This window comes from Episyrphus balteatus, chromosome 3, assembly GCF_945859705.1.
Source record: "Episyrphus balteatus chromosome 3, idEpiBalt1.1, whole genome shotgun sequence".
Lineage (NCBI taxonomy): Eukaryota > Metazoa > Arthropoda > Insecta > Diptera > Syrphidae > Episyrphus > Episyrphus balteatus.
Window position 1 is genome coordinate 76,647,092 of NC_079136.1, and position 23,887 is coordinate 76,670,978.

General features: G+C 32.2%; 1 protein-coding gene across 3 annotated transcripts; it reads right to left on the reverse strand.

Annotated features, from left to right (window-relative positions):
- Positions 1 to 35: 35 nt before the first annotated feature.
- LOC129916264 (diacylglycerol kinase eta) lies at positions 36 to 23,395 on the reverse strand. 3 transcript variants are annotated; one of them, XM_055996115.1, is made up of 12 exons: positions 22,961 to 23,395; positions 15,674 to 16,509; positions 15,089 to 15,609; positions 14,132 to 15,008; positions 13,900 to 14,043; positions 7,873 to 8,271; positions 7,613 to 7,807; positions 7,289 to 7,540; positions 4,005 to 4,200; positions 3,552 to 3,924; positions 2,662 to 3,487; positions 36 to 2,596 (listed from the first exon to the last, which is right to left on the reverse strand). In XM_055996115.1, exons 2-12 carry the CDS (start codon positions 16,463 to 16,465, stop codon positions 2,291 to 2,293), a joined length of 4,881 nt encoding a protein of 1,626 aa, XP_055852090.1. In that variant the 5' UTR covers positions 16,466 to 16,509; positions 22,961 to 23,395; the 3' UTR covers positions 36 to 2,290. The 3 variants fall into 3 exon arrangements, with proteins under 3 accessions (XP_055852090.1, XP_055852091.1, XP_055852089.1); XM_055996116.1 differs by having other exon boundaries at positions 7,289 to 7,807; positions 13,993 to 14,043; XM_055996114.1 differs by having other exon boundaries at positions 37 to 2,596; positions 7,289 to 7,807.
- Between the last annotated feature and the right edge of the window lie 492 nt (positions 23,396 to 23,887).

Below are 23,887 nucleotides of genomic sequence, written 5' to 3' on the forward strand. Positions count from 1 at the left end.
ACATTTTATTTCTTTAATTTTATTATTGATATTCAAAATACATTTAGAAAAATTGCTTTCAAATAACATTGGGGTTTTATAAATCTAACTATGAAACTATGTTTTGATTTTAATAAAATTGCTTTTTTTTTTACTATGTGATCTTTCAAATGCAAATTAATTTCCAAAAGTTGACTTTTGGAATTTATATTTTTTTAATTGCTTTGTTAGCAAAACTAATAGTTTTAAAAAGTTTTTTTTGGGTGTAAAGATTCTAGAAAAATTAATTCATTCTTATTTTATGATTGTTTTATTTCTCGATTTGACCAATAAAATTGGTTCCTACTTCTTTGTATTGTATTTTAATATACAAAATGTATATCCCATTTCAGAATTGCTCAGTTTCTTTTGACTTTTAAATTATTTAAAACTTATTGCAATATAACCGCCATCATAATTAATTGATTTATAAACTTACTCGATACTAAGTTATGTATGAAACATTTGAAGATATTTCCTATTAGAAAACTCGTTGCTAATTTTTCGTGTGACAATAATTATATTGTGCCATTGATTATGAAAGTGGACTTACGAGTAGTCAAGTTAAAAATCCCATTGCATAACCCAGCAAAAGGCTAACACTATTAAAATTTCATGGAACTGTGTCGCGAAATGCATTTTTAGTGCAAAGTATGGCCCAAAAAGATTTTTTTCAATAAAGACTTAACGACAGGAAGAGTGAAAAATACAGAAGGAAAATGCGAAAGTTGGTTGCAAATCCAATGGAAAATAGGTAAAGTTCTTTAAAAGCGAACCAAAGAAATTTTTAATAAAACTTCTTAAGATGATGATTCCGAACTCCATGTTTTGGACCTTTAAGCTTTAACCAAGAGGAGGAGGCCTGAATTATTTCAAAATATTCTCTAAACTCAAGTATATTCCACTATTAAACAGGCTACCGACTACTACCATAAACATAATATTTTTATCAAGATTATTTCAACGAGATCCTTATTGAAAGTTCCGGATCCTAATTTTTGAATATTTATAAAATTTTTTGTTACAGTATTATTTTTACGATTAAAGTTCATTATTTTTCATTGTTACGAGCGAGCAACCTACTTGTTGACTATTTTTCGTTGTTGTAGTAAAATAGTTTTACATTTTTACAATATTCACTAAAATATTTCGTCCCTTGGAACTTAAATATTCGTATATATTTTAAATATCACAAAAATAAAAACATAATGACTAGGTAGTCGCTTTCATAATAAAGGGCACAATTCACTATCGAGATCTAGGAAAGAAATTAAAGGTGTACTTTGATTGTTACTTAAAATTTAGCTACAGGAATATTTTTTGATAAAGCAAATATTGAAAAGAAAAATCGAATTTTTCAAAAAAAAAAAATCAAAGTTCAACTCGACTCAGTGAAATTGGAAGATTAAGGAGGACCAGTCAACAATTAAAATTGTAATTTAAACTAGCTCAAAAAAGTACACATCCCATGCTTACGAAATAGTACCTAAACTCGTCGCTATGCGTACTATATCGAATTTATGTATGCATTTTTAGCCCCAGTTGGGTTGTCTCTATAAATGTTGTCCATTTAATGAATTAAATTTAATAGTATACATAAATTGTATAAACTGAGCAATTTCGTGATATGGGAACATAACATAATAATTTTGTTTCGAATAGGACAAATGAGAAAATTTCTTTAAAATATGCCAAATCCCATTTGGTAGCTCTGAATGAGATACCCTTTATTCCAAATAAACATTATTATCAATCATACCCAATTTACTGCATTATCTGCATATTAATCAATTATTGATGACTTCTGAACGTGTATAGGGAGGTCATTATACCCATTGAAAATAACAATGGCCCAAGAATCGACCCTTGAGGAACACCAGTAAAAAAGTCTAAAAAACAAAAACAGAGAACCGGTTTCCCACTACTAAAGCGTATTAAGTATTTTCTTCCGAGAATACCTAACTAACTTTGAAGTATTTATCTGCCTCAAATCGAGTTTTTTATTTTAGAGGATATATAAGTAGCAAGTAAGGACCTTCTTTCATTAAGTAGCCAATGAACTATTCCATAAGAATTCGGAAAGATTTCGGATGGTTCCAGGTGATTAAACAAAATACTTTATAGGAAAGATAGGAACAGAAATTCGTGACTTGCGGGATTTTCTCATTTGGCATCTAGTCGAAACAGTCTTTAATAAATTTTTTTTTTTGTTCAAACATACATAAAACTATAAGAAATATTAAAAAAAATATATATATTAAGCTACACTTTGCTAATTTTCACAAAGATCTTTTATAGCTTGTAAAATTCGCTTCACGTGACCCACTTTGACAACACCCAAATCTTTAAGATCTCGACGCCCTAAACTTAAAAGTTCTTTGCCTCGAATGTCATTCCTCACAAAAGAATCTACATACTCTGACATTTGCATTGCTTCAAGCCATGTCACAACTTCATTTACACTCCAATTGGAAACTGCATCTCTCGTGTTAGCAGTTGGTTTGAATTGTTGGGTGCTAACTGTTGATCCACTACGAAGTCGAACCCAAAATGGTTTTGATTTCTTACGTGCATCAAGCTTAAACAAATAAAAACAAATATCATTAAATGAATTTTGTAACTTAGTTAATGAATAATTCTTACATCTTCATGTGGAGCTGCAGCATTAAAATAGGCACGAATTTTGCCATCGATGCATTTAAGAACAGAACATTTCTTTAATTCCATTTCCATGTTAGCTAAAGCTGCGCTAAGCTTAGACTCTAAATCTTCTCTCAATATTAAACTATGACCCCGATCTCGGAGTAGACTACATGCGTCATCATATAACTGTCGCGAAGAATCAATTACTTCTACTAATTTTGTTCGAAGAGTTGGCCCTTCTAGCAATTTTCCATTTGGATGAATTGATTCCAAAGCATCCGCAGTTCTACACGCAACACCATACAGATCACGTTGAAGGGATGGATGTGAAATTATAAGAAACTTCACCCATTTCACAAGTGAGCTGATAACTTCAATAAAGTTCAACAATACGTAACACTCTCGTTCGGAAAGAATTTCTTCTGAAACGGGAGAGGCTTGTTCCGAAGTTATCGATGATTGATCCCTTTGTATTGAAATACTGTGCTGACGTTGTTTTTCTTGCCATTGCTTTAATGAAACTTCTAGGTTGCGATTTCTACCTAGCATTTGTACTCTGTTTTTATGAAGAATACGGATCATTCCAGGCGGCTGAAGCCATGCTTCTCCATCAACTTGTATTGGAACTTCTTCGTCTCCAAGAATATTGATTTGTACACTCTGACATTGAGCTATTCGATGATGTTGCAAATTAATGAGTCTTGACGCTGCCATTTGAACAGATCCAAAAACAGCAACAACCTCAAGGATGCGATCATCGAAGCTAGGAGCGAGGAATATGTCATCTTTCTTTGTACCTCCCCAAAAGTTTGTTCCACCCATAAAACTAAAATATAAATAATATAACTTTCAATTTTTGTAATTAATTAATTTAAATATATGTTTATAACCTGGGAATATTGAGAATAACAATTCCTTGCAATGATGGCAATGGAATTCGCTGTCCATCGCATTCCAATTGTACGCGTTTTTCAAGATTCTTATAAGTTTTTTGTAAAAGTTGCTTTGATCCCAAGACACCATACCACATGTAATTTCTTGCCCTTGAACGGCACTTCTCCGGGTGCTCTTCTCTTTTATTATGAAAATCAAGTGAAATCTTGGCATCAATTCCAATGCCAAAGTAATTGTTCATTACGCATTTTTCATGATAACCTTCAAGGAGTGTTTCATCTGGATCCATTAGAGGACTAACAGCCGCACACAAAGTATCCGCATTCGCAAGAAGACACTTTGAAATGAAGCCGGTACCATTTGTGATGTCTTAAATTGTGTAATGTTAATTTGAAAAAAAAAAAAAAAAATAGAAAATAGAAAGAAATATGGATTTCATAATTAATTACTTGGCCATGAAGGAAGACGAACTAGAGGATTGATAATGGGAAGCTTTTTTTGTGCATCATCTATTGTTTCTTTTTCCTTCCCACTTCGATCGTCTTTGTCTTTTCCATCACCATGATCGTATCCAAACAAAGATGATCCCATAAATATGTTTGATTTTGAGCCTTTAAGTGTCGGCATATTGAGACCTTCATTTGGCTGCAAAGTAAATGTTTTCAACTTTAAGATTGTAAGAAATAAATTTTCCGAAATTAATTTAAGTTTATGGAGTAGTATAGTGCTTATTACAACCAACCTTGGTTTGAGCAATTATCTCAAGGATATGCAAGGTCGTTTGTTTGGGTTCTCTATGAAAGAGTTTCGATAACTAGCATTTGAACTGGCAGACAAAAATAAAATAGGAAAAAAACTTCAACATTGAGACATTGATTTGAATTGAAAAAGATTGGACGGCTAATTTCTTTAAACGAAACACACATATTGCATTGAGAATAGCCGGAAGCAAAGTCTGCAGGTCAATAGATGGGTTTCAACTGTGTTTCTTTTACGAACTTTTCAAGCAGTGACCACAACGGCTGCAAAGAGTTTGGGAAAAGTTTTGGCAAAAAAAGGACGGAAACAAGTCGGATGGCAGCAGAGCGAAGATAGCTTGTTAAACATCTTCATTTAAAAATTATTCTCCATCTAAAATTGTCCCCATTCCAAAAACACCAGGAAAAAGAGTTTCTAAATGCAAATAAAAAACAGCTGTTATAACCAAATCACCGCAATACAAGGCTCAACTCGAGGCTGAAACTACAAACCTTAATTCTGCCTCAAACAAAAGCCTATTGCAAAAATAAAAAAGAAGAGGAACATATTCGGAAAGAGAATAAGATGAAGAGATGAGATTTTTTATAGAAGGAGCTCAAAATTTCGAATTCTTCGTCAATTCCATTAACCAACAAAACAAAATTAAAAGGCATCAACATTCACAACTTTCGCGCACAGCTACTGTAAATTTTGCTCGGGCACTCTGAGCAAATTTGTTTTTTACACAAAGCAAACTGTATTGTTTATCGTATTTAAAGCTTTTAACCACTTGTTAAGCTTTATAAATATTCACTTTTTTAGAGCTCGACGAATAGAGTTTTTGATAATCCTCTGAAGGTGATCATTTTGTACACAACGTTCTTTGTAAGCTTTTCTGTAATTTTTTTCATGAATTGAGTCGGCTTTCAGTCTTTTGAGTTTGACTTCTCAAGCTCATAACTGAATAATTTTAGCAATCTGTAATGTCGAATTCCTTTCAATCCAAAAATCGAATTTTCGGCGATCTCGAAGCGAATTTTTTCTGAAAATCATGTTCCATAGAAAAAAAATTCGCCTCAAACGAAGCAGAATTCGAATTTTTTTTAATCCTTCTTTTTTGAGAGATTTACACGGATTTGCACACACACTTGGAACATTTGACATTTCTCAAACGTCAAGCTGAAAGATTCCTTCGTGTTTTTTGAGAATACCAACTTCAAATATAATGGAATATCGTGTTTTATTCCGGAAAAATATGAAATAAATAAAAAAAACAATATGTGATCAAAATATAATTTTTCTTGGCGTAGTTCTTGTGAAAAAGTCAAATTACTGTGACTTTTCTTCTCGTGATTGTCTTCAGGAAATTTTTTTCTCTGTAAAACCACAGAATACGGCCAAATAATTAACCTTTTACTTCATCTTCACTCAGATGTCAGATCTTGATAGTATCTGCAATTTCCTGTTGATTTGGATTAAATTAAATTTATATTACCGAAGCAAATAAACAAAATTATTGATCAAAGGAATCTTTGGTTTTATTTTACAGAAATTGTTTTGATTTCAGCTTGAAGTTCGTGTAAAAATTGTTGTCAAATGACACACACACAATCGCAAAAAGAATTCAAAAATTCGATTTTGTTGAGGCGATTCTAAAAATTGAAAGGAATTCGACATAAAATATGGTCGAAGGCCACCTCCTTTAACGGGATCGGGTCAAAATTTAAATTATTTTAAAATTATTTTCGGAAATGTTTAGTATTAAAACCCTTTTCTTAATATTTTCAAATTTATTCATTTATGAAACAAAAAATAATATACATTCAAAGAATGAAAAATTATTCAAAGTAAGTAATCAAATAAGCAGATAATTTTTCAGAAAGATGATTTTAAAGAATTTTGCAAAAAATTAAAAAAAAGCGCGCGCTTTTTAACATTTTCAAACCCTTTTTTAATTTTTTGCAGAATTTTGAAAAACAGAATTTGAAAAAGCAGAATTTTGAAAAACAGAATTTTGAAAAACAGAATTTTGAAAAACAGAATTTTGAAAAGCAGAATTTTGAAAGCAGAATTTTGTAAAGCAGAATTTTGAAAGCAGAATTTTGACAAAAGAATTTTGACCCCGACAGAATTTTGACCCCAACCCCCTTGAACGATGATCAAGTAGATCAACTCCTATTTTTTTTGGTTGTAGTACATTATTATATCAGGTTTCTTAGTTCTTACTCGCAGTTTGATGCATACTCGAAACCATGACGATGACCATCACAGCTCTTATTGCCTCCAAAGCTTAAGATTACAGGGTGATATCTATGATAGAACCAAAGAGCGATGACTCAATTGACCTCTACCTGGATGGTTTGAACTCGGAGGATTGTTCTTTTACAAAGTTCTCACAAATGTGAGGCGTTTCGCTTTCTGGATATTGATCAATTCTGTTTTCGTTCGTTATGTTTCTATTAGTTCCTTCAATCGGGGTTTTGACTGTTCCTGCCTGAGTTGGTTTTGACTGTCTCTTTTTTAGACCATATTTTGCTTTTTTTTTGTATAAAAATTTTGAATTTGCAACGACCGCCAAGGGACATAAAAACGAGGACTAGTTCCAATCGTGTTAACTTCTTGACAGTTTTTTTTTACAAAGCAATGAAAAAGTTTAGAAAAAGGCTGAGACAATTCAAATGTGTCGTACTATTTTCTGTAGCATCTGATATCTAAATAAAAGGCTCCAAATATCCTATGCGTTCGAGGATATAGAGAGTGTTTAATAAAAATCCGGTGTCAAACCCGGCGTTTGTATGATATTGCATGAGTTATTTTAGGCGTAGATGCGAAAGCGATTAGCAAAAAAACTTCATACCACAAGACAGAAAGGGGAATATTATCATAAAAGAAAATGTAAATAACAGGTAACTTTTAAATTTCGGTTCAGCTGGAGTCGATTTTTAAATGTATGTAATCAAGAATATTGGAAAATTTCAGATAACCAAATACAAACCTTAAACAAACTTCCACAACTGATACGTCTAGTTGCTGCTGGTGAACTATTCAAAAACTTCATGTGTTCCGGATCCAAGCTTAGATAATTTGGATTGAAGCCAGAGTGGCGTCTATCTTTTTCTTTTTCAAATTCTCGAACAGTTAAGCTAGGGGAATGGCTTGAGTGTCTTCGTAAATCAAAAGCTACATTTGGTGATAGCTTAACACTGTCTCCTCGCAAAGGTGTTGGTGGTCGAACTACCACACTTATCTGTGGATATTTGGGAATATCATCATCAAAGGATTCTTTTTTACACGACTCATCAAATGTTATTCGTTTTACATCTTGATTGGTGCAAGGAGGTACTTGTAATTGTTTCTTGGGTGAAGTTGTTTGTTTTATTGTTCCCGTGTCCGATAGATCGGAATGTGATCCTCGAACGTCAATTTTGATCGAACACGGCGAGATTTGGTCGTCCTTTTGTCCAGTAAGGATTGATGGTGAAGGCTTCTTATCAATTGGTTGTGATTTACGACGCTGAAAATTAATTTGATGTTAAAAATGTGTTTTTTTTGTTTTAAAGATTAAAATTAAGCTCAAACCTTGAAGCTTTTGCGTTCAATATCATTTCCTTCTACAAATTGCGCCAGACTGCAATATCTGATTGGTGGTTCTCGTATCTTTTGGTCATCACAGCGATTGTCTATTTCAAAAACTATATTTTCGAACCCAAACTGTTGTGAGTTTTCTTCAAAACTGTCAGCAGAAGCGATTCTACAAGGTGACGAGGACCTACGAGTTGACAATTTTTTTCGATTCTGTTGAGGTCCTACATCTGTGCATAATGTGTCTTCGGTTATTGTGTTATCCTGAAGAGCTGCCATTATATCGTTTCCTAAAACGGAACTTATATCATCCATAATACTTTCACCGGGCATTCCTTCGGTTTCATCACTTGTTTCGGGTGAATCGATATGTGTAAGAGTTTCCAGTTCCAAGTTCTTAAAGAAAAGAGGTTATTTAATTTATCTAGAAAGTAAACCTATATTTGTATCATAATATATGTACTAGTAAAAGCTTAATATTGAAATGAACTTTCTTTATCTTTTATTCCGTTATTCCTGTGATTATTGAAACCACAGCACAGTCTGGAAAATTTTATAACTGTACTTTTATGTTGAACAGGGGTCGAATCACCGCACGCGATTACGAGCATACGTTAACGTGTTGACTATTGCTATCTCTAATAAATCAGTAGAAAAAGATAGGGACACATAGCGACCATAAGTTAACGAACGTATGCCGTGATTCAACCCCAGTTTTAAGCTAACTATAAAGTAATGAAAAAAATATTCTTCATTGTTTAAACTGAATTATAATTTAAGAGGTCATAACGGGATACATTTGAACTTATGTATTTGAACTAATTATTATTGAACTTATTTCACCCACCATTACAAAATTAATAAATTAACTAGCTTACCCGTGCGAGACTTCTCGCATGCTTAAATAAAAAGAAAGTATAGGTAGGTAGGTACAAATGTAAATGCAGAGTGTGTTTTTTAAAAAGTCGAGAATTACTAAAAAACTCCTGTTTATCCCATTTAAAATACATTGGATTAGCCCCAATTTAAGTTAAACAGCTATGAATATGGCACATTAAATTTAGCACCTCTAGGTTCCCTAAGTTGTACATACATTTTATAATTAACTCTATTTCAAACAGGTTGCCGCAACTAATATCTCAAACTTGGTCAATTTGAAGAACTTGAACCTATGTCAATAAAAAAATTGTTAAACGTAAGGTTTCTGTCTGATTCTTACATCCGACAATTTTTCCTTTGACGATTTTTCTTTGCTGTTGTATTGGGCTTTTCCAAAAATTATCTTAGACTCATTTAATTCACACTCCATTAAATTTTATATCGCTATTCAAAAGTGGAAGCTTAGGAAGTACCTAAACGGACCTAACACCCCTATTACGATTGTCAACTATCAATTGATAGTTGATAAATACTGAAATTTTATGTTTTAAAATCGAAATGGGGGAAAACTGGTCATTTTTTTAATGGATCTTTTCAGTTACATTTCACGGTTAGCATCATTCTTCGTTTTCAAATTTTTTTCAAAGCAAATAAGAGATCGAATTTTTTTTTTAACAACTATAAATTCTTTGCTTCCGGCTACAAAGAGGTTAAGTCACAAAATTGCACTTTCGGGTTTTGATGAAAAGAGAATAAGCTCTTTTATTTGGTATCAAAAACATAAATTTAGAGTAACTCTTTCTTATAAAAATAAGAGGATCAATACTCAAAAATTCATCGATTTTCAACTTCAATCGGATTTTCTGGTAAACTATCATTTATGTAAGTCCTTTTTACCCAGGGGCAAAGAATTGATAGTTGCAATCGTAATAGGGGTGCAACACTTACGCCCCTATAGCACGCAAAGAGCAAATGAAGGGTCCAGGGAAAAAACGGCACATGTCCACTTTTTGTCAAAAATAAACGAATGATGAGGACTTGTAGTATTTACTGACCACTATCTGATGGCATCTTTACTTTTATAAAACAAATTTAAGCCTTGCTTTAAGTACTAAGTTGTATGGAGAACAAAATTTAAAAATGCATTTTTCTCGAAATGAGTTGGAATGGACTTGTGCTGTTTTTCCCCTGGAGCCTTCAAATATTCCGGCCTTTTTCTTATGTACATTATGTATATACTATATATGTACATACATAGGTACACTTCCCAGACTTTTCCTGGCAAATGGAAGATGAAATGTTCCTACGGAATATGTTCATACATATATGTACTTACAAAAAATCTTGAAAAAAAAACCATAGGTGTGTTTTTTTGTTTATCTATATTGATTTTTGAAATCCATGCAAATATTTGCTCCACTGTACATAAACTTTGGCAGCTGTCTGTCAGAAAAGTCACTTTTGTTTTTTTAATATTAACTCCGCAGTGGAAGGCCATTACATCCATGATGGATGCGAACAAATTTTTTGCACAAAAAAAAAAAAAACAAAAACCATAGCATGGCATCCATTTTGGATTCAAAAAATTTCACAAAAAACCAAAAATCAAAACTGACAGTTCTGATTCTGAAAAAAAAAACAGAATTTCTCTTCTGGTTTTAAAAACAGAACCAGAAGCATAATCACTCACACATTCATAGATTTAAATTGCAGTACAAAATGTTTGCAGCACAAAAACAAATGAAGTTTGGCGCGATTACACATATATGTGGCACATGTTAAACTTCAGATTCTTCGGAATAAAAAAAAACTGTTCATTTGGGATTCTGAAATCTGAATCGAAGAACAATTCCGGATTGCCAATTAAAAACGCCATTAAACGTTTGTTATTGTTTTGTTTCTGGCGGTGTTTTTTTTTCATAAAGGGAAATTCCAAAAACTATCTTTGTCTTTTCCTTTTCTAATTTGACATATCTCGGCAGGGAAAATGTAAACAAAAAACATATTGTCACACACACTTACAACAAACACTGTGTGTTCGAAATCATTTAACCACAAAAACTTTTATATTTCGCGATTGTTTTCAAATTTAAAGTTTTTATTTCCGATTAATTAAAGAAAAATAATTAATTTTACATATTTATTTTGGAAAACACGAACTAAATTCACAAAACTCTATCACAATTCGCGCCTCCTTTTGTTTGTTTATGTCTTCACCATCCCAGTTATAGCTGTAAATTTTTTTTTCTTTTTTTTCTTTTTTCTTTTGACTGTTTTCTTATACTGATAATCGTTGGAAGTTCCCCACTGAACTTATGCCAAAGATCCTGTCAAAAGCGATGAACACTTCCACTTTCCAATCATTTTGGAAACATCTTATGTAGAAGTGTTCAATGATCTGAAAGAATAATTAAAATAAAGGTAGGACCGCATTTGATGTTGAAGGAACTACGCTAAGTACACCAAAGTAAAAAATAGGCAAAATATTTTGTATCTTTCATTGGTTATCGGAACTACACTATGTGGAATATAATTATTCCTATCAAAATATAGTATTATGTGATAAATGAATAAAATAAATCAATTATTTGTATTTGACGAATTCGACGGAAGAAATAGCCCAACTTTCTACTTTTTCATCTGTCGTATCTTTTGACATTGGTTGTCAACAATAGATCAGTTCGATTTTCTGTTTCGGAGTGCACACCGGGGAATTTCAGAACTAAGAACTGTGTTCTTTTCTTTTCTGATTTTATGAATTGTGAACTTTAGTTGTTTATTTGTGAAGAAAATGTAATAAAAGTAACATTTAATGATATCTAATAAATTATATCAATTAAATACTAAAATTCTGTTGTAGAGTTCAATTTTACTATGCCAAAGTCATATCTACAAATGATAATCTGTTATTAAAAATTGTTTTTAACTGAAGAGCAAGTACATACATAAAGTCTAGTAGCGTATTTTATTTTATTAAAAAAAAAAAACAACGATAATAGTTAACAATTTCTTGCATCAGAACTTCCTTAGTGCACATTAATCGAGAAAATATCGAACTCACCTTGGAATTTAAAGTGAGCTGTCAAAAAGCAATCCGTCATGCAACGTATTCTTTGGGTCACCCCTTTCTGTCCCATCCTTCAATTTCAACGGATTGATTGACACAACGGGTGGAACGGATTCTATGGGTTGGGGCCTTTAATTTCAAATTAATCTTTCGATCCATTTTACCTCGATGAGGATTAGCAATTTACCATTAACCATTTGACATTCAAAATGAAATAGTTTACGAAAATATCTAATTTGGATTTTAGTGAAAACATGATATAAGGCACTTAAATACAAAATAAAACTTTTGAGTGATCTTTTTTTTACGGAGGTTGACTACCCAGAACCTCAAAAGTTGGCATTTTCAATTTGTGTGCCAAAAATGAAATAAAAATGTATAACTAATGTTACATGTAACAGGGCTGTTTAGGTACTGCCTAAAACAGAAATAATTCTCCTTTTTTCAACTTTTTTAACCCAATTCCTGTTTGATTAGACTGAAACTGTGTAGTTTTTTTTTACAAAAAAGAGAGCCCTCTTCTTCCAAATTTCTGCCCAAAAATTTCTTCCGACAAAAGTCTGAAATCTTTCAAAAGCTAGTGCCTTCTTTTTTTCTTTTAATAAATGATAATTTTGTCCTAAAAGAGTTTGCGTACTTTTGCACAATTTTTTCTTTCTCTGAGAGGATTTCATCCCCACTTCTAAAATTTGACAGGTTTCATATTTTTGTCCAAACTTATCTGCAATTTGTTTGTACATAATAATGCTTAAAATGTTAACCATCAGAATTTTTAAGCAAATCGGAGAATTTACTCGCCTAATGAACGCCCCTGATGATATGAACTAATGATATACGAACACCCCTAATGTGAACAGGAACACGCCATGTCAAACATTTCCAGATTCATTGGAAAGTGGTAAAAAGTCATTTTAAAATTCATTTTGGCTGGAATATTATTTTTTAAACAAATTAAGATTTCTTAAAAATTATAAACATTTATATATTTATATTTTGCCAGATTCTGGCGGCAGAAATTCGCCTTTTTTTAAGATATAATTTATTAAAATCTGTTCGGTGTAAGTCCCGGAAAAGGGTGTTCGACAACCGTAATAATATATATGATAATAATAATAATTTTAACTATACGCCTGTAAGACCTTGAGGTCTTTAAAGTGCATACTGCACGGCACAAGTTAGAAGGAATAGAAAGTTTGGAAAGAGTTTTCGTTTGTTCAGCGAATTGAAAATAAGACGATTATTATGTCATATAATCCCACGGGTGGCGTCTAAGCTGAGTGATAAATAAAAGAATGCTGCCTTAGGAGGTTGAACCCACACCTCCAGATAAGCAGTCAAGCACTACCCAGCAAACTTGTACATTCCTCCTGATTTTTGCCAACCCAAAACACACGTTTTATAGCTTTGATGTCCATAACTCTGGTTTTCCATAACTTCAGGTTTTCATAACTTTGACACGCATAACTCTGTCGCGCATAACTCTGGTATTCATAACTTCGTCGGTTTCCCGTAGGTAAGGTAGTTTTTTCTTTCCATACAAAATGTTGTGGAGCAAAAGCAGTACCCACTGAATATAAAATTTAATATGATAAATGATAACTCAAAAAGAGCAAATTATATGAAAAGAAATAGGGTGGATGCAGTCTTAAAAACTAAAACATGCAAAATAAATTTTCTTTGCCGCAGAAACAAATGGACAACAAATGATGACTTTTTAATCTCAGACCAAGTCAACACGTATGCCAGGCATCGTAAACGGACAGTCGGAGCAGTCGTGATTTTTTTTGTTACGAATTTTTTTTCAAAAAAAAAAAAAAAATAAATAATTTAGAATTTATAGCATATATAGCAACATTAGCCCTGTTCCTTTGGGAGGTGGCAAACCAGGCGATTTTCAATGGAACACACTTTCAACGAATCAATGCAATTCCCTTCTACTCGGCAGAAAAGCGTGAGTAGTTCTAGTAGTAAATGTACTTGATTATCTACTCGTCATGAGTAAACTACCACCTCCAAAGGAACGGGGCTATTATGCATTTTGCAAGCTATTTCAGAACACAACTATCAGTTTTGTATACCTGCATTATGTCACCAAGCTGAAATGTATGATATGAATCTAAATTTTTGTCCAAAATTTCTGAGGCCACGCTACATTCTTCATTGCTGATTACCGATAAAACATCACTAGGTTCTCCAGGAAGTTCTTCCGATGATGATTGTTCCTAAATTGGAAGACGTTCAAATTTAAAATAACTTGGTTCGTACATAATCAAATAATAAAAGATAAAAGACAAAAAAAAAAAAACATACTTGGATGTCAGTATCAATGATTGTCATGCTTTCACCAATGTATACATTGGAATCTTTTCTAGGCGCTACAACTTGAGGAATCTGGAGAGTACTCTTAGAGCAATTCGCATCATGATCATTTCGATCACCAATTTCATCATTTTTATTCATCTCACATTTATCATCACCAGTATTGAAATCCTCAAGTCCCTCGTTAGCTAATTGGTTCGCGAGTTGTTGCTCCCGAGTTCTATACAAATTTCTTTCAAACACTTCAATTGGGCGATAATCGGAAAGTGGATCAATAAGCTCTTCTCCCGAAATAATTGGTACGCTCAAATAATCAGTTTTTCGAGCATCAATTTTTGAATTGGAGTCAAGAAGATAAGATCTAGAATTGATATCTTCATCTACTACCACCGGGTGGCTGTTATTTATATTTTCATCAGCTTCTTGTATACTCTCGGGCACTCCTGAACTCCGACGACTATCTGCAAATTGTCTGGGAACAGGTAAGCTTATTGAATTGAAGAAATTATCATCGGTTGAATCCCTTCGGTTATCTGGCAGTGGAGATAAACATATTAATTGAGTTGTTGAAAGAGATGGTGAAATTATATTAATTGGTGGAATTGTAAGTGGCGATGAAGAAGGAGAGGTATCATTTGAAGAAGTTCTTAATTTCATTGCTTCGAAGGGAGTTATAGACAGTTTTCTTTGATAACGTTTTGGTCTTCCCGGTTCAGAATGCTCGACTACGTTATAAATTGCCCGCTTAACACTGTTTGCACGGCATTGAAGAGCCTCTTTTTCGGTAGAGCGCAGACCTCTGGAGTTTCTACGTTCTTTCAAATTGATGTGATCTTTTTCAGTCTTTTCCATGGATATGCTAGAATTCCTAAAACAATATAAAACATCAAATATATTTTATATAGGTAAAATAAGATACACTATCTACATTGAAGCAAATCTACTCACATAAATTCACCGTAGCTTTTAGATACCATACTCCTGATTGTAGCAAACAAATCATCACCGGAATGCTCACCAGTCTCTTCAATTTTTAATGCGTCTAAAAGCATATTAAACTTTTGCCGAAGTATATCGCATTTCATTATCAATTGCTCGTCATCTTTTCGATTTTCGCAAATTTTATTTAATAACTCGTCAATGTTTTCGCATAAAGTTTTTATAGATGATACTAAGACGCTTAGATCTTCTGTTTCTACAATCAAGCGCAAATTTTCGTTCGCTGATGTTACGAGTCCAGTTAAGAGAGCCTCTTGTGCACTGGAAAGTGACATTTTCGGTGACTTGACAGAAATTGCTTTTTCAAAAACCATAATACTCCAACGGTCTAACATTTTTGTGCTGGCTGATTCGTAGCGCTCCAAAATCTGAGGCAAATGTGCATCATCATCGCACGATGAACCCCAGCCAAGTACTCGAGCTAAATCATTTCCAGTTCCTAGAGGTAGGACCGCTACTTGACATTGTTTCTAGGTATTAAAAAAAAATATTTAATCATAACAGCTTCAAAAATATAGAAGACCTTTAACTCACGTGCATATTAAACCGATCAATTTCACTTAAAACCCATCCTACTGAACCGTCTCCTGAACATACTAAAATTCGAAAAATGTCAAAATGTCTAAAAAGTCTGAGTCCCAAGCTTGGTCCAGTTGAGATAAGATCAAAAACTTGTGCAGGATTCAACAATTGCTTGAACCTTCTCAAAAATTTAATGCCTTGGTTATCCCCAGATTTAGAGTTAACAAAAACCAACAAAGGTGAGAAATTTCCCTTTGGACTTACAACATCCCATGACTCATCAATACCAATTGAGTGTACACTTGTGGGTGGCACTACTGATACTTTAGCTGACCCAATAGGACATTGTTCTGATATCTGTGGTCTACATGCCGTATGCACTGTAGAACGGCACCATAAGCAACGCCAGTCCTGAAGGCGCAAAACAGAGCCGCAAGTTTTTTTGCACGTTGAACATGTCGACGCTACTGGTAAATTACCTTCCATCCATTGATGGGGCATAACAATACTTCCATCTGGCTCTTCAATAATATCCTTGCCAACTGTTGCTAATGTTGTCCATTTGCAGTTGGCAATTGCCTTAGCGGCACATCGTTTGTGCACTTTGCATTTACAAACTTCACAGGAGAGGCCATGTGAAGTTACTCCTGATAATGCTTCACGGCAAACATTGCAGTATGTTGGTCTGGCATGCGATGTGGAATACCAGTGATGATGGTTCGAAAGTATATCATGTTGGTCAAAGCCAGAGTCAAAATATTCTCGACTTGAAGTCGATTTTAGGGACGATAACCAGTCCTCCATTTTAGGTCCTTACATCCAACCACAGAACTAGCGAGTGTAAATACCTGTTATAGAATAAAAAAAAACTTGAAATGATTATATAAACAACATATATTTTAAAAGTTAAATATAAAACTTCTCAAACCGAAGTATTTCTAATAAAAACTAATGCAACCCTTGTAAGCTCTGTTAAAATCAAATCTATTTTATTATAATAACGGCCGATTTCTTCACAGAGTCCTAGCGCTAATACCGGTCCTAGTACTCAAATCGGTATCAACTCATTTCTTCACTCAGGTTCTAAATCCTAGAACTGTCAATATATAGGACCGAGTACTAGTTAGGACTCGGTACTAGCTAGCTCCTCAAAATTAGGTTATTATACCAATCGTTAGTACTCAAATCGGTACCAAGTGATTTCTTCACACAAGTACTAAGCTATAGGACTGTCAAATTGGTACCGAGTATTAGTTAGGACTCGGTAATATTTAGGACCTCAAAATCGGTAGTCTAGCGGCAGTAATACTGAAATCAAAGCAATGAATTTCATTTTTTAAGAGGTATTGCAGTTTTTTTTTCAATTTTTTGAGTGTTGTTTCGCTTGACAAGCATTTTGGGAGATTTTAATGACTTGATTTTTTTTTAATATTTAACAAAAATGGCAAATGCTATGCTAGAACGGGAAGAACAAACAAATGTACACTGCTTAATAAAGAAGTATTTCTACATTTCTCATTCTTTCGAAAAAAGACAATTAAGTCTGGAAAGGCCCTCTTTACATAGACATTCTACATTTACATTTCTCGACACCCGACATCCAACTTCCAGCACAAAATATGCTTGCTTTAAGAATTCTGTTTATGGATATTGCGGAAAGCCATTAACAATTAAATTTACACCAACGTCTTGAAACGTGTGGTCAGAAAACCTACGGCTGTCTCGTGCTCGCCAACATGCCATGATAAAATAATGCTAGTCGCATTATAATAGAAAAAGACATAATCACAAGACTGCGTTTTTTAAACTTGTCTTTTTATTTTATTTTTATTAAAATACATTTATGTTGCAAAAGTCTATAAAAAATTTCTCTTTAACTTAAGATGGATCTGCTGCATTAAAATCGACGGATCCGCGTTTCTTAGCCTCGTCTACATTTACCAGATATTCAGCATTCATGAATGTATTCTTGACAAAACTCATTGAATTTTTTTTCTTGTTGGTTTCTTGTTAGTTTCATCACATTATTTTTTCTTTTTTATTATTTTATACTTTTTTCTATTTTTAATTTTGTAAATTCCCTCAAAAATATCAAAATAAAATTTTTCATTTATCAAAATATAGTCAGAATGACAGTTAGACCAGTTTTATACGTATTAGTTCTTAGGACTCTCTTGTGAATTTAGATCGGGTCCTATATGTGTGAAGAAATGCTCGGGTCCTAACTTTTCATTAGGACCGAGTACTAGTACTAGTACCTGGTCTAGCTAGGTCGGGTACTAAGCTGACTTGGGACTTTTGTGAAGAAATTGGCCGTAAGAGTTTTTTCTTTAAATTTTTTTTGAAAAATAAGGGACGATAAGACTCGTATTCTTCGAGCAATTATAAACTACTGCTACTGCTTTTGAGGGTCTTCTAGTTTAGTCTTTTTGGTATTTCATATTTTATTTTGAAAGCAAAGGGAATAGCGAATTACGGAAAATTGTTCACAGAACGACAGAACTAAAACCTAATTTCACACAAATATGGCAAATAATATATTTAAGGATATATACCATAGGAAATACGGGGGTACAAAATTCATACAAATTAACAAATATGATATTTTCATTAGTGCAATTCGGTTTTGCTTCACACTATGTATGTACCTAAATGTTCATTTTTTTTTTTTTTTTTTTTGTAAAAAGTAAAAAATAAAAAAATTGTGTAACTGTTTGATAAGTTCTAAGTCATGGTTTGAAAACTGGGCTGCATTTGCAGATGTATACATACATGGTTATGAAGATACAAAGTTCTTTCAATTTTTTTAAGTTTAAGTACGAGTATAGCTATTCCTCTCGAAATAAATACATCTGTAAGCATGTAAATAACTTTCCAATTCCAGCAAGCACGATGATGTGTAGGTACTCGTTTTTTAAAACTAATGCTAACTCTAAAAGTTCTTCGTAGTCCCCACGAGTAAAGAAGAAATGTTGAAGAAATTGTTGAATAAAGTCTTTGATTGAAGTTACTTTATCTTTCTTGTGATTCTCGGTCTTCGATTCCGGTTTTGAAATTTTTTTGTTGCGATTATTACAATTGGATTGAAATTCAAAAAAAAAAATTGAACATTTTGTACATGGTAAAAATTTTTCAAATCAAATGGTAAAAACAATTTCAAAAATATGATATCTACAATTCTCTATACAAAATTAGATGACTTTTCTTATATAACAATTAAATAAAACTGACTTTAAGCATACAATAAAAAAATTTATTTTAAAAAATATTTTCTTAATATGTATTTTATTGGGAGCATGAACACTTTTATCGAAAAAAGTCATGTAAACAATTGTCGCTTGACTTCTACCAGTTCCCTCTTCAACTGTCGATATTCCTTATAAAATCTCTGCCTCTCCCGATATCATATAATAGGCAAGCTTTCCATTTACCATAGCCTTAGAGTGAGTTTAGTCAGGGAGTAGTTTGTCATCCCTGTGAAAAACAAAAGTTTTAAGATAGAGTCCTTAAACTGCATGTTTTATCTCTTTATCATTCTGTCTATATCGTCGAAGAGAAGGTCTATTTATTTATGATTGAACTTATGTTTTTTTTTAGAGCATCAGCATCAACATCTTTAAGAGTCTGAGCAATAGCTGTAACAAAATAAACAACGATTTCCTACTGGATGAAGAAATACCACTTATCGAACCACCCCTCAATTTTTATTCAACAGCCTTAATTTCAAAATAATAATTTAAAAAATTAGCTTCAGCGTGACATGCCTATTGTATTTGTATAACTTTTAGGGCCGGTTTGTTGACACTCGATTATCTTTTAATCAAGGATTTTTGTATGGAATAATCCTTGATTAAAAGATAATCAAGGATTTTTGTATGGAATAATCCTTGATTAAAAGATAATCGACTGTGAACAAACCGGCACTTAGCTCCGATTTGTTCACACTCGATTATCTTTTAATCAAGGATTTTTGTATGGAATAATCCTAGATTAAAAGATAATCGAGTGTGAACAAACCCGCCCTTAGTCTCATGAAAATTTTGCTCATCTGAGCGTTTTAAAGCAATTAGATAATTTATATTTTTATATTATAAGCTGAACATAATCAATGCGTTTTGTCTGCTAAAGACATCTGCAGGGCACTTATTATAGATTTTTAAATTCTTGTTTTGCAAAGAATACAAAGAAGAATTAGAACATTAAAAACATATTGGGGCAAATTCGTAGACACTGTTTAAGTAGCTTTTAAGGAAAAACTGGAGTTTATACTATCTAAATTGCATACGCCCCATTGTACGGAAAGAAAAAGGATTATTTTAAAAGTGGACAATTGTTGCAAAGGTCTATTTTCCAATTCAAAATATTTTGTGTTTTGTGTCTATTTATTTCTAAGTTTTCGTACTTGCCAAGAAGTTAAGAGTGAAAAAATTTCTATATCATCGATAGACCAAACATGTCCAGATTCTTTGATACATTGAGAGAGGATGAAGGATCTGAGATCATTAACGAAATTTGGTGTTCAATACAACGCGTCTGTAAATTCCTGGCTATTTTCCAACTCATAAAGAATCAGCCATAATTTAACATGGGATTAAAAATACACAAAGGTATCCGGATAGCTTAAGATAACTATACGTGAAAGCACTCAATTTATTTGTTTGTGAATCTCTTTGTTTTTTTTTTTTTAAATGCCAATATATGTAGTACGTTTTTTTATTATTGAAAATTTATAATGCGTAAAAGGTTAAGTAGCGTGTGAAGTGCTTAACAAAGAAATTTGACTTTATCTTATATATAAAAGAGAGTTCGTTAAGTGTGTGTGGCCGATAAACTCGCGTTTGGCTGGTCCGATTTTGGTAATTTTTGTTTTGTTTGAAAGGTATTAATATGTAGATGGTTTGTATCAAAAAAAAAATAATACCTTTTCTCCCATCTTCACATAGCTGTCAATTTGTACGAGTGAAGAAACACTCTAGCTTATAAAAAAGTTTAACTAAGCTTAATTTGTAAAAAAAATATATTAAGACAGGCTTTCAAAATAATAAATATTATTGTTTATAGTCTTAAAAAAGTCAAAGAATTCATACTTTCTGATACAAAATAACGTACAAAAAGGGAAAAGCTCCAAAAGACGTTTCCTATGGAATTCACGCGCAGGTAAATATTACAAAAAAAATTTAAGACATTTCGACAAAAACTTTAAAAATTCACCAGCATGCACCAAAAAATTTTATTTTTACTTGCGATATAGGTACTATATATCAAGTTTTGCATTCCTACAAAAAAAGTTGAGATAACATTTTTTCCCCTGACATTACGATGATAGAGAATGCCAAAGAAGTGGGTCCCGGAAGTCCGTCTGTCTGTCTGTAAACGAAGCTACAGCCTAAACGGATGAACCGATTTATGTAAAACTTGGTATGTAGCGTTATTTGGCGACTCTCCAGAGGGTTTTGGGAATTAATTTTTTTTGAACCAAAAAAACGGTACTTGTCATATACCGATTTTAGTAAAATTGAAATATCTCGAAAACGGCTCCAACGATTTTGTCAAAAAAATTCAAATAAAAGTTTTACAAAAAGGTCTATTTTTCAAAAAAAAATTTATTTTGAAAATCATTATTAACGGTACCTGCCATAGAACCTTTTTTTTTTAATCCAATTTACTCCGAAACTACTTATTTGATTTAGACGAAACTTTTTCTAAAAAAGCATTTATATAATTTTAATATAAGCCAAAAATAAAAATATGGCAAGGCTTTTTGATAACACACCACTTTTTGTTTTTCCATCTTTTATATATGTAAATAGAGCAGATGGTTTTCTTACCCGCAAATAGTCAACATAAGGTTGACCATGAGAAAAAACAGGATTCTCTAAATTAATACCACATATTTTTAAAGATAGACCTTGTGCATTATTTATGGTTATAGTAAATGCCAATGTTACAGAAAATTGAAGACGCTTGAATTCAAATGGGTAATCTGACAGAATCATTATACCTTGACGAATCAACACATCTTCGCCTTTGAGTTTTTCACAAAAAATGGTAGCTTCAATTAGATCTGCCATTAACTTCTTCAAGACAAGTTTTGTACATTGCAAAGTTTAGGTGGCTGTATGTTCCGAAGCATAATAATGGGCGCTGCTACTTTCCGAGCTAAATGATGTTAAGGTAGTCCTGGTATACCCAATGAATTCAATTTGATACATTGCATTCATTTTTGTGATGGGGTCAACCAATTTGGAGGCAAAAAATTGTGCATTTATATCGTTTAAAATTATTGCATTGATTTCAGACACATTTTTATTTGTACCAGCCATTATTGCACGTTCACTCAGCCAAGCATGATTTTTGTAATTTGTTTTAATACTTGGAAATACACTTATAAATTGTTTTGAAGTGTAATTCGGCCTTCAGAATCAAGTGCCATTATTCCATTAACAATGTCCAATAACTGCTTAAATTACAATAAATTTGTTAATGTTCATTACAATAAACCAGTTTTTTTTCGGTTTTAATTTATTTTCAAACAGGTTCTATTTTTTTTAAATGTGCACTCAGCGAAGCGGGTGGGGGTTAGCTAGTATAATATATTAATAATGTCTTTCAATAGAGTTCATACTGATGTAAAAATTAGTTTCAATAATTTGTATTATTTTTTTTTTAATATCTAATCTATTTACAAAAATTTATCACTGATTTAATAATTTAAACGAAATCTCAATTCCTAAATGGTTACCTACCCTATTATGCCTATCTTTGAAAAAAAAAGAGCAAATAAGTACGGGATCAGTAGTTGTGCATTTTAATTAAATTGGATTTCATTTACCTATTTACTTTACTTTATCTAGGTTTTGTTTTCTTTTTTTTTTGTTTCTTTGGAAAAATATTTTCATTCCAAGAAGAGTTCTGTATTACTCAAGCAAAATGGTACCTAGATTATGGTTGCATCATTTTATCTCATATAAAATAAAACTAATCGATATTTTGCTCATTACTTCTTTAAAAAAAAAGAAAAGAAGTAGAAAGCTGAATAATAAATATGGGTGCGTAGTTGTTAAAAAATTTTGCCAGACCATCTAGGCATTAAGGACAACATGATACAAAAATATGAAATTATTTCAAGGATAACCCATTAACCCACATTATATAAAAAAAAAATAACAAAAGGATCCATATACGGTAAACTAATGCAAAACCTTTTACCTTTAATATTTTTGACCTTCTTATGCCTAAGGTGCGCTGTATAGGTAATACCAGGTAAGAGCAATTAAGAAAAGTTAATTTAATTCTTACCTGTAGAGATTTGACTGCTCATATTTTTTCGTCCTTACATTTATGTATTTTTATTAAATAAGTAAAATCATACATCTCAATTTAAATATTAGTAAGTTATTTTTTCGCATTTGGTAAGCTCAGCTTTAGATATGACCACAAATAAAAAATGTATATTTGCTTATTTTCCGGAAAAAAACAATACATACATTTTTATTAGATTATTTTCTTTACACAAAAATAATACATATTTATTGTTCTCGTCAAAATAGAATAATAATTTCACACTACTCCTTTCTTTAATCCTTATTTTAAGAAATATAAATAATTAAGGATTAAAATATGAACTAATAAAAAAAAAACAACACAAATATGAAATGATTTCGGTCGATTGTCGGATTGCTTCGTTGTAAAATGTACACGACTCGTTGATTCTATCTAAACTGAGGAAATTCCAAAGGATATTTTAATATTATATACATTTCTTGCCAATTTCCGCAGACATTGCGGCCTTTATACCAGTTTATATTCACCAAATCAAGAAAAAGCTTTTAGGAAGAGAGAAAGAAAAGTGGTAGAAAAAGCTTAACCTCCTCTCTTATCCTGATGAAAGGATTTTTAATAAACATCCTAGAAAACTAAAATGTACTAAAAGAATTATTATTGTAGAAAAAAAAAACCAAAAAATTTGAAAATGGAAGGTTCTATAAAAACTGTGTCCTTTTGATTGTTCATGTTTATAAATTATTTGAACACCAATACAATTCAGAAAAATTTCAGTCGTGTTTTATTGGAAATAACAAACGATTGCTAAGGATAAAGTACTTAAGTTTATCCTTAGCAATCGTTTGTTATTTCCAATAAAACACGACTGAAATTTTTCTGATGTGTGTTTGATGTGGTTTAGTTTAGAGAGTAAAGCTAAGTATACACGATTGCAAGATTTTC

What these genes read in the sequence shown, in the direction of transcription:
- LOC129916264 (XM_055996114.1), bottom strand. Translation starts at nt 16,465, where the DNA reads ATGGAGGACTGGTTATCGTCCCTAAAATCGACTTCAAGTCGAGAATAT. An exon ending in TTGATCGGTTTAATATGCAC is followed by an intron (nt 15,610 to 15,673) that starts GTGAGTTAAAGG and finishes TTTAATACCTAG; the next exon opens with AAACAATGTCAAGTAGCGGT. An exon ending in GTTGTGGAAGTTTGTTTAAG is followed by an intron (nt 4,201 to 7,288) that starts GTTTGTATTTGG and finishes TTTACTTTGCAG; the next exon opens with CCAAATGAAGGTCTCAATAT.